Here is a 12,173-nt window from a genome sequence, read left to right as displayed (position 1 = left end):
CAGTAATATCTGCCCTACTAAACCCAGTACCAAACAAACAGAGTCTGCAAAAGCTTTAATGGAGCTGACCCCATTTTGATATCGGGCAGCTTAAGCAAAGGAACATCTATTTCTCAAGGAAGAAAGTATATGCATGGTAAACTGCCATGATATTAGTAGCAGCTGTTGGAACTCTAGACAGTTCAGCATAGACCAGACTTCATCCTGAGGCAAGTTGGATATCCAGGAATGCTAACACAAAAAAAGATAAGCTGTTATTCCAGAAAGGGGCATCACACTTTATTAGCAGCTCTTCTCTTCAATTATCTCAATTTTGCTAATCTTTTAGTTTTAGAGCATGTGTCCTAAACATGTCAATTTTCAGATGAGGGGGTTTCAACTCTTAGAATTCTCAGCAATAGCCATCCTGGCTGAGAAATTCTGAGATTTGAACTTCACACAACTTGAAGTTGACAAGGCTCAGAAAGTGTTTTAGAGCAAGACTCTTTAGTTCAGTCTCTGATTCCAGGTACAGTTGACTTGGCAAGTTAAACTGCACTTTATTATTGTTTATTATTTGTTTATTTTCAAATGCTTCTGCCTTTTGAGTTGCTCATAAGTGGAGGGAAAGGACCTTGCTGCTTATGATTATGATATGAATATGCCCCAATTAGTACTTCTTTTTGCTGTTCTCATGATGTCACTTTCATCTTATCCTTCATTCAGACCTGAAGCAAATTGAAGACATCCTTACTTGCTTTGATTGTTAAGTAATGCCTTTCTTCTTTTTTTTTTGGCCAGGGATATGATCTGGCATATTTCACTGAACATTTTGCTACTGAGATGGTCAAGGGTTGAGATCTCATTGCCCTCTTTAGGCTTTGAGGGCATTCCCCTACTCTCTGATCACTGGGAGCTATCCTTAGAGCCATTTTGGCTTGGACTCAGACAGCTGCCATAACTCCTCACATGGGCTTTCCATGACACTTATTAGGGCTTATATGGTCTTATAAACATGTATTTAATGCTTTTTAAAAGATTGCTAGTTCTGTGCAGGAAATAAGTATTCTGTAACTGCAATTACTCGTGCTTTGCCTAGGAAGGAACCCCACTGAAGAGTGTTGCTCTGCTTGCCTCTGTAAGCAATTAGACCTGGGGCTTGGGGGTTGTGCCTCATCATCTGACTGCTGCAGGTGAACAGGAGACACCTGTTGAATTGAATCCTGGCTTACTGATCCCTGAGGCTGACAATCCTGAAGCACAGGCTCAGCTGGAGTGACACTATCAAATTTCAAGATCAGATTCTGAATCACGGCTCATAACACTTATCTCATGCCCAGGGCCCCTTTCCATCCTATCAACAAAGCAAGGTTATTGAGGATAACATTGATGAAACCATCTAACTAAACATGGAACATGCACTTGGGATGTATTCTCCCAAGACCATTCCTCAGGACCATTGCCTTTCCAGTTGATAAAGTACTGGAGGCAATCTTGATATAACCAGGAATCAAGGATATGAGGAACTTCATATTCAGGCTTGCCATCAGCTAAAATGGGAGGTGGAGGTGGAATGGAAGGATGGTGTGCAGAATATCTCTCAATCTCTCTCTCTCTCTCTCTCTCTCTCTCTCTCTCTCTCTCTCTCTCTCTCTCTCTCTCTATCTATCTATCTATCTTACCTATATCTGCATGCCCCAAACTCCAGTGACCTCCTTCCAGAATTTGGCAGTAAATCCCATCAGAAACCATGGGATTAGGTAAACTATGTAAATGAAATGTAGTTTATATAAATAGTTGTGAGCATTTTCGGTATTTGGCAAGCCAATACAAGGAATGAAATGTGTCATTTTCACAAGTGCATCTACAATAACCACAATAGTGGTGGCACTTTATGATTGTGGTAAATCTGCAAGGAAATCCAAAAATTTCTCCATAATCAATTTAGACAGACACAGGAAATAATAAGCCTGAGGGCATTTCAGCAACGTGCTTGGCTCAAGTAGAAAAGGATGATATGTAACCATTGATTTCATCATGAACCCGTGGCCACCAAAAATATCTCAAGAATAGTTGCAGAGTCTTATATTGTCCCAAGTATTTAACAGTTGGAGCATCATGACACAGAACCTTCCCCTGCAATTGGCCACCATCAAATGTCTAGTCATTGAGTTGATTCTGGGGCAAATTCTGAATTTTCTGTATACAGTCTTGAGCATGAAGATCCTTACACCATTGTTCTTGTGAGACCTTTAACCAGTCATCTGGAATTAACAAAAGCTGCAAAGTTTTCCAAAAGGATAATACTTTTAAGGAAAGTGGCATGATCATTTTGGTTATATTCAGGTTTTCAGGACAAAGCATTGGTTCACTTATTATGACTTCTTGATATGTAAGTCACGTAAAAGGAGAATGTAAGTCTTGGCGCATAAATCACTTGAAAGATTGAACCAGTAGAAAAGCAGAGGCCATTGGATCTGCCATTGATTTTATGAGATATTTGTAGGTACTCCAGGTTTTGATGGAGTACTTCTCCTGGGTGATAGGCTCCCTCTAAATGATAATTCCATGTTTCAAAAGCTACCTTGATGGCTAAAAGTTCTTTATCCCAAATAGTATAATTGTATTCAGCAGGACGCAGCTTTCTTGAATAATATGCATTCAAGGAAAGAGTACCAAAGAAGGTATTCTTTCAAAGGATCATCTTGAAGAAGCTCCAATTGCATCCCAATGCTTCTGTCTGCATCATGAAGGATCTCAGAGGATCCTGGCAGTGCATGATTGATTTTAAGAAAAAAGCAGACTTGATAGCCTCAAAAGCTTCTTGAGCCTTTTGGTGCCAATTAAACAGTACCTACTTTGTTAAAATATGCTCCAGAGGTACTGAGAAAAAAAGCAAAGTTTAGAAAAAAGGTTCAATAATAATTTGCAAACCTCGGGAACTGATCCAAATCCTTGAGTTTTTGTGGGGCCTGCCAGGAGAGAATTGCCTCTATCTTATTTGGGACATGGTGAAGCTTGCTGAGGAAGTGCCATAACCAATTGCTGTTTGATCAAATTCACATTTTTCCAACTAGGTGAATGATTGATGCACAGAAAGCCACTGTAGTACCAGAAGGACATGTTGAAAGTGCTCAGTATAGGAATCTGAATATATGAGAATATCATTAAGATAATGGCACATTTGTCCAAAAGGTCTTGAAAACCATCCTTCGTGAACTATTGAAAAACTCCAGGAGTATTAGATAGTCTGGAAGGCATGACTGTATACTTGAAATGGCTACAGCAAGTGCAATAGGAAGTCTTCCACTTGTCTCTTTCACAGATCCATACTGGTTGTAAACACCCCACAGATCCAGCTTGATGAATATCTTGTCTGTACAAAGGCAGTTCCGAAATGAGGGACCATGGATAATGGTTGAGTGATCTGATTGAGGGCTCCAAAGTCACTGCAGAGTTAGAGCTCCCCAATTTCTTTTTTACAAATAGCACTGGAGGGATAGTTGGAGACATAAATGGCTGGGTAAACCTTCTTTTCCAGATTTTACCTGTAAAGTCTCAAATGTCTAGTTCAAGTGAATATGTATGGAAACTTTGCCCTAGAACAAGATTAACTGGACAGTCGTAGGGTCTATGAGAAGGCAGTTAATCTACTTTTTTTGCTCTGACTGCATCTTGGGATTCAGCGTACTTGGCAGATAAATCTGGACAAAATGTTTTGGTGAGTTCAGCTGCTAAAGTGTCTCTAAATAAATTCATATGAGTTTTGCAACCACATGCTTTAAAAATTATGGAGCCTTCAGATCAGATGCTATGCAGATCATAGGTGTGGAGCCATTCCAGCCCTAAAACTACAGAAAAAATTTGGACTCAATAAAGAAATACTACCCAGCTCAAGTGTCTGTCTCTCCATTCAACCACGCGACTTTGCAGGTATCTTCTGTAGGAATGACCTGCTCATCTAATTGTCTAGGAAGAGCGCATTGCTTTTCATGACCAGATCCTGGAATACCATAAATCTTGCAGGTCATACAAATGTCTAAAAAAGAAGGGGAACTGTGGCTGAAATAACTGGATACTCACTGATATTTCTTCCCAGTCATTTTCCCCTTTGACTATTAATATTACTTCTGGATTTCTCTGGAGGAAAAATTAGCTGGAGAAATTTTATAGTAGAATGTACTCACCAGAAAATATAACCCATTATGTCTTTTAACCTATTTTCACATTAGAATCTGTGGTTACCCCACTTTGATAAAATAGATACCTTCTCTAATTTGGCACCACTCAGATGTTGGGTCTGGGAGGCCCAACATCTCCAGATGATGGAAGATTGGAGAGGATGGGTATACTCAGCCTACTAAGAATATAGCAAAGTAATAGGGACAATTTCCACTACTAAGTTTTCCACTTCAGTATCTCATAATGCTCTATATTACATCATGTGCATAGATGAATGAGATTGTTTAGCCTCCTGATTATTAAACATTCTATAAAAAGTTTGACTTGGTGAAAGTTGGCTAGAAAGAATTCTATAAAAAAATGTGATTTTTAGAACTGATGAATGAATACATCAATATTTCCAAATTCTAGATATTAGTTATGCAAATCAAAAGAAACAAAATCAATCATGGTGTTATTCACCCAGAGATAAGGTAAGTGATGGTTTCTGACACAAGATATCCACTCTAACCTGGTATTTTAATCGGATGCCTATGGGTAAGTCAACACGCTTCAAGATTACTATGAGGAAAAAATAAAACAATGCCTATGTATGTTTTAATAAATCCTTGAAAAAAAGGCAGGGCATCCATTCAATTATAAACATGGTTAGGCATGATGTTATTCAGAAGCTTAAACATCATATTTAAAGAAGCATATTTATAGCACATGCTTATTTTTAAAAAATATGTTTTATTGATTTTTAACTTAATCACCTTAATATTTGGTAAACAGCATGTTGTCTGGGTTAGTATTTAAAAACAATAACAATTTCTATAATTCTATAGTCCATCTAATGGCTTTGCTTGATTTTCTCTTCTTCCAATAATATTCTCCTTTGCCAACCTTAAATTAATACATTTCTTATTATTTGAGTAAATTATAATTAAATATAGACATTTTTCTCATGTATCTGCATATAAAAACCACATCAATATAAAGCTTCTTTTCTAATTTATCTTGATTGCCTCATCCTGTTTACAGATCCTGTTTACAAAATTCTTATTTACATTTGTTTTCCCCACAATATTCAAAGCATTCTTACTGGTTAAGATTTTCTCAAAATTAGTTACATTTAAGTATTTAAGTCTTTTGTTCTCATACAAGCCATCCCAACACTTTTATATTTCTCATATCTTAAGAAAAGAAAAAAAAAATCAAAGAAAACATTTTTTATATAAACCATCCCAACATTTTTATATTTCTCATGTCAAAAAACAAAAGAAAAAAGAAAGAAAAAATACTGTATTAATTGAGGGGTTCATCCCTCTTAAACTAATCTTCACATACCCAAAATCTTTCTATTTCCTTAACCATATTCAAACAGAAGTTTAATTTTTAAATATTCCCTCTGGTAAATCCCATCATCCAATTTCTTAATTCTCACTTTAGCCTTTTTTCTTTGGCCAAACATCTTTCCTGATCAATATGCTTCACTGAATCAAAGTATCTTCCCATAATCTTGTAAATGTTTTTGCAGGTACAAAAGGCAAAACAGGTAAGATGTTTTTATAGGAAGGTTTTGCCCCTTTGTATTCATTAAGAATGTTTTCCTTTCTTTTTTTTCTTGATTTTATTTATCATTTTTTCCCCAAGTTCTTGTAGTTCTTCTGGCAGAATCCCTTTTGTCAAATCTTTTTTCTTGTCCTCAAACTTATTTTGTGATCTTAGAATATAGGTTGTCTTTTCCATGTCCAGTATTTCCTGTAAGATTTTTTTCTAACTGTGTTAAGTCATACTTCTTTTTATTGTTAAGTTCCATCTTAAAATCTTTCTCCTCTGTCTCATATTCAGTTGTCTGTTTTTTCTGCTCACTCTCTAGTTTTATTTTCTGAGAATTTGTGTGTTGTAAAGTTAAATTGAAGATATGTTTATTTATATTTTCAAAGTTATTTTTAATTTCCTCATGCTTTGAGTTCATTGTTTTTTTATTTATTGAAAAGTTTTACAATACATTTTTTAACAAAACAAAACCCCTCCCCACCCCCTCCCCACCCCCTCCCCTCTCCCCAACCCTCCCCAACCCCTCCCTCCCTTCCCCCTCCCCCCTCCCCAACTTCCCAGAGCTCAATACAGGGTATAAAAATACAAACAATCATAATCTACCTTGTGCAAACAACAATAAACTATTAAATCTATCGCACTTTAACTCTTATAAAATAACTACAAGCAACATAAATATCACACCAATACTTATTCAAATGCTAAATGAAACTTTTTAGTCCCATATTTATTCTGGATATAATCAATCCATCTTCTCCACTCCACAATATATCTCTGTTGCGACTGGTCTTTCAAATATGCTGAAATCTTTGCCATTTCCACCAGGTTGGAAACTTTTAAAGTCCATTCTTCTATAGTCGGCAGTTCTTCCTTCTTCCAATATTGCCCTACTAAAAGTCTCGCTGCCGTGATTAAATTCAAGATCAGCTTAGTGTCCACAACAGTAGTGTCAGTAATAATGCCCAGTAAAAACAGTTGCAGACAAAACTTTATCCTTTTCTTAAATATCTTTTGCATATTCCACCAAATTTTAATCCAAAAAGCTTTAACCTTTTTACAGGTCCACCATATATGAAAATACGTTGCATCTTCACCACCACACCTCCAACATTTGGGCTGGCAGTTCGGATACATACTTGCTAATTTTTTATGATCTAAATGCCACCTATAAAACATTTTATTAAAGTTCTCTCTTAAGTTTTGAGCTTGCATAAATTTTACATTTCTCACCCAAATCTTTTCCCAAGTATCCATTGTAATGACTTCTTGAAAATTCTGAGCCCACTTTATCATACAGTCTTTAACAAGTTCTGTCTCTGAATCAATTTCTATCAATGCAAGATCCTTTTAATATGTGCTTGACCTTGATCTCTAATTTGCTTTACCAGATTTTCATCAGTCATTGAAAAACCAATTTTCTGGTCTTCTTTCCACCTGGCCTGTAATTGTCCATACTGAAACCAAGTTTGTACAATCTTTTCTTCTCTTAAAATATTATACGGCTTTAAATACCATACATTCCTTTCCAAACTTAAAATTTCCTTATATGTAGTCACATCATTTTTTAAACCCAACACTTATATTTTCTATTGCGTGTTTCGGTATTGCCCATATAGGTATCTTGTAATTTAACTTATGTCTATACTTTTTCCAAACTCGCAACAGAGCATATCTTAAAATATGTACCTTGAACACATTATTCACCTTCTTATCATACAATAAATATGCATGCCAACCAAATAACAAATCATGGCCTTCAAGATTTAATAATCTTACTTGTGTTAAATTAATCCAATCACTTATCACTGACAAAGCAGCAGCTTCATAGTATAGTTTAAGATTAGGCATTTTAAGACCACCTCTCTCACGCGTATCCTGCATAATCTTAAATTTAACTCGTGGCCTTTTCCCTGCCCAAACAAATTTATTAATACCCTTTTGCCATTCCTCCAAGTTTGAATCCTTTTTAAGAATAGGTATTATTTGAAATAAAAATAAAATTTTTGGCAAAACATTCATTTTCACTGCTGCAATTCTTCCCAATAAAGATAATTGTAGTTTTTTCCAGCTATCCAACTCTTTTTGAACTTTTCCCCATAAGTTTTCATAATTATTTTTATATAACTTTACATTTGAGGGTGACAAATATATCCCCAAATATTTAACCCTTTTAACAATTTCAAATCCCGTTAGCTCTTCTAAAACAGCCTTTTGTGATACTGTCATGTTCTTAGACATTTTAGTTTTTTGTATGTTAACCTTGAATCCAGAAACTTTTCCATATTGCATTATTATCTCCATCAGTTCTACAACTGAATCTTCAGGCTGAGTTACCATAACAACCAGATCGTCTGCAAACGCCCTCAATCTGTAATCCTGATCTCTTATTTGAATTCCCCTAATTTTTTCCGAGTCCCGTATTTTAATCAATAATATCTCCAATGTTAAAACAAATAATAAAGGTGACAACGGGCACCCCTGCCTTGTACCCTTTTCAATGATACATACTTCCGTCAAACTATTATTAACTATTATGCGGGCTGTTTGCTTTTGATATAATGTCCTGATTGGTTGTAAAAATTTATCCCCAAAGTTCATTTTATCTAACACTTTCAACAAAAATTGCCAATCCAATTGATCAAAGGCTTTTTCAGCATTCAGGAAGATCAATGCTGCAGGGATCTGATTGTTTCTTTCCAAAAATTCCAACAAATCAACTATATGCCTCACATTATTCTTCATTTGTCTACCACTTATAAACCCAGTTTGGTCACCATGAATTACTTGTTGCAATACCCTCATTAATCTGTTAGCTAAAACCCTAGCAAATATCTTGTAGTCCGTATTCAAAAGTGATATTGGCCTATAATTTTTTGCTTGGGTGACATCCTGGTCTTCCTTCGGAAACAAAGAAATAAAAGCAGTTCTCCAAGACGGGGGCACCCCTCCTCCCATTTGAATTGTCTGAAACAACTCCCTTAATGGCTTTACCATCTCTATCTGTAAATTTTTGTAATACACAGCAGTCAATCCATCCGTACCTGGCGCCTTACCCACTTTCAGTTGTTTAATTGCTGAAAAAATTTCTTCCTCAGTTATCAATTGATTCATCTCTTCCTTTTGTTCTTGTGTAAGAACAGGAATATTAGCATTCATCAAATATTCATCAACATCTGCCTCACTAATCTTATCTCTAGCATATAACTTAGAATAAAAATCAACAAAAGTCTTCTTAATAAGACTGCTGATACACTACCTTACCCTTATGTTCTAATCTATCTATATTAAAAGCCCTTTGCTTCTTCCTTAACAAATAAGCTAACAATCTACCTGGTTTATTGGCATTACAAAAAGTATTATGTCTAGCTTACCGTAAGTTAGTTGCCACTTGATCAGCCATCAACTTGTCGAACTGTCCCCTTAATAAATTAATTACCTCTTTAATCTTCACATCCGATGGATTCAAAATTAAAGCCTTTTCTTTTTCCCTAATTTCATTCTCTAATTCCTTCCTCCTGAATTCCAGATTCCGTCTATATTTGTTATTCAAATATATTAATACACCTCTCATATAAGCTTTACTAGCATCCCAGACCATTTCAATAGAAGTGCCTTTATGCATATTAATTTTAAAAAAATCCTTCATCTGTTTTTTACATTCTTCCACATTTTCCTGATTTCTAAACAAATTCTCATTTAGACGCCAGGAGCGCCTATCTCTATTATCTTTTTCTATCTCTAACCAGACTGGACTATGATCAGACATTATAACATATCTTCCTTGTTTATCTGCTTCAATTAACTCCACTGTCAAGGTATTCTTAACATAAACAACCACTCCATTTTTCTTATCCGCTGCGGAGGCAACAAATTGTGTACCCAGTCTTGAATTTAATAAGTACTTTTGATCCGTAACTCTAATATGTGTTTCTTGTAAACAAATAACATCATTCTTAAATTGTTTTAAATATTTAAAAACTTTCTTTCTCTTCTGTGGTGAATTTAAGCCATTAACATTCCAGGTTAGAAACTTTGTCGCCATCCTTCGCGACCCGAAGCTTTTGGAGCGCTTCTTCCAAAATCACCTGCACTCTCTTAGGTTGCGCTCCTCCCACAGCTTCACTATAAGTAAGTTTTGGAGGTGCCATCATGACTTTCTGCTGTTCTTGTTCTTGCTCTCGTCTCATTCGTCTCGAAGCAGCACGCGTCATCCTCTGGTCTCTGGCCTCCTCCGATGATACTGAAATTTGATCCACTCCTGTAGCTTTCTCTTCTATCTGCGTTGTTCCTTCAGCACCTTGTAAATTCTCTCTGCGTAATTGAGGTTCTCCCTCACCATTCTTCTTTGTAGATTCCAAAAGTGGTATGGGGACTGCTTTTAAAACATTACTATAGAAATGACGTGCCTGCAACACTGTAGTAAGACGATGTCTCATGCCTTCATGCATCACCACCATACCCACTGGTATCTCCCATCTGAACTTAATATCACGTTGTCTTAATTCTTGTGCCAAAAAGGCAAATTCCTTCCTTCTCCTTAGGATTCTTGGAGGGATCTCTTTTAAAATCAAAACTTCTTGCTCAGCAATTGCAAATTTGGTATTATAAAAAGCTTGAATAACCTCATTTCTAATTGCTCTCTTTGTAAAATAAACCACCACATCTCTGGGTAATTTCCTTTGTCTTGCAATCCACGAATTAACACGGAAAATTTTGTCTATATCTTCCATAATTGCATCTGCTGGTCGCCCCAAAATACCTTCCAAAGCCTCGGAAACTATTTTCTTCAAATTTTCTTTAGAATCCTCTTTTAAGCCTCTGATTCTCACAGCAAACTCCATCTCGTTGTACTGTACCAAGGTCAAGTCGCCATCAATTTTATCCACCACATTTTCAGTCTTTGTCATTTTTGCATCTAATCTGATATTATTTTGGCTGAGATCTTCCACTCTCTCGTCCAAGCGCTCTATACTTACAGCCATGCCTTGAAATGCAAGTAAGATGTCTGCCCTCATTTCTGTTAACTTCTCATCCATAAGCTCTGTAAGCTTCTCATCCATAAGCTCAACTAATTGTTGCGATTGCTTTTTCATAGCCTCTTGCAGCACATCCTGCAAGTCTTTAACTGTAAAAGTTGGTACAGGTGCAGGTGCAGGTGCAGGGGGGGGCATTAAAGCTTGTAACGAAGATTGCTGCACCGGAGAGGCCCCCGCGCTTCTAGGAACTTTAGAAGATTTGGCAGCCATTTTCACCCACTATTGCCTGCTACGCACTTTCACTTTCAAACTCCACAAAGTCCATTGAGTTAAAGATCATAAATTCACTTTCACCTGAGTCTCCTGTATCGCTCTGCCTGCATCCAAGTTCTCAAAAGTTCTTTCTTGCTGGCAGGGATGTTTGCTGACACCCTGCTCTGCTCAAAAAAACCCGGAGCAGAGGCGCCCCGCAGTCCGGAGCAAACTCAGGCTTCAGGGGGGCTCAATCCCTCAGCCGCCAGAGTTTTAGCTCTGGCGGCCCCGGAGAGCTCTACCCCTACCTGAGCACTCACCCCCTCCTCTTCTCCCGAGGAGCGGGCTTCCAAGCCATCAAAACAGCTGATTGGCGCTGTTTTTGGCGACTCTACGGAGCCGACGGGGCTGACAGCCAGAATGGCTGCCTGCGGCGACGCCTTACCACCCAGAAGCCCCCGGTTTGAGTTTATTGTTGTTTGGATTTGTTGCACCATAGCATAGATCTCCTTCTGGAAAGTATTTGCTTTTTCTTGATATATTCTTTCTCCAGATCTCTGATTTTCCATGATAGCCAAAAGTCAGGGGTTTTCTTTCTTTGCAGATAGCTTTAGAGTCCCAGTTGAGTTGATATTTGTAATCCAGAAAGGTCAGGGTTTTTTTCTAACATTTATAATTCCCACTTTATAAATAGCCCAAAATGTTCTTTCTTTTTTTGTCACAGTTGTTCTATGTTGTTAAGACATTGAAGGTCACCAGAAAAAAGTTACCTTTTCCTGGGCTTTACCAGCTCCTGTGATAGAGCAACTGCTGTTGTATATTTTCATCCATCATTAGATGTCAGCACCAGATCATTTTTCAGTAATATACAATTATTTACTTCTATTATTTACTTCTATTTTCATGGTTTAAAAGGAAAATCTTAACAGTTTCCACTGATTTCAAACTTATCCAAATTAAGTCTTATATTCATTTCATTTCAATATATTTCTGTTCCCCTGAAAAGTTTAATTCCCCTGAAAAGTTTAATTCCGTCTGCAGGAGAGTGGAGCAAATTTCCCTCCTCACTTTTGGAGGCTTTTTGCTTCTTGGGGTTTTTCATTTTTCTTTCTTTTTTTCTTCCCAGGAAATCAATTTTCAAGTAGAAGACAGAAAACCACTGTTCTTACCCAGGTCCAGACACATTGTTTACAGTCAGCTTAAAGTAGTGCTTTTGGGCTTTGGATGTTTGTAGCTTGGGCT

At 36.9% G+C, this 12,173-nt stretch overlaps 1 protein-coding gene across 1 annotated transcript in view; it reads left to right on the top strand.

The window, feature by feature from the left end:
* Window positions 1-4,694: 4,694 nt before the first annotated feature.
* The window catches only part of LOC310641935 (aldehyde dehydrogenase family 3 member B1-like), a gene marked incomplete at its 5' end in the record, with an annotated part of 28,351 nt that continues 20,872 nt past the window's right edge, over window positions 4,695-12,173 (top strand). The window contains 2 exons of the mRNA XM_083365309.1: window positions 4,695-4,698; window positions 5,681-5,698. Of these exons, the coding sequence (XP_083221435.1) occupies window positions 4,695-4,698; window positions 5,681-5,698 (22 nt within the window). The remainder of the gene's footprint in view (window positions 4,699-5,680; window positions 5,699-12,173) is intronic.

The sequence above is a fragment of the Vipera ursinii genome (assembly GCF_947247035.1).
Source record: "Vipera ursinii genome assembly, chromosome: 1".
Lineage (NCBI taxonomy): Eukaryota > Metazoa > Chordata > Lepidosauria > Squamata > Viperidae > Vipera > Vipera ursinii.
The sequence above is the reverse complement of the archived record's forward strand: the minus strand, read 5'-3'. Positions and strand labels throughout refer to the sequence as shown.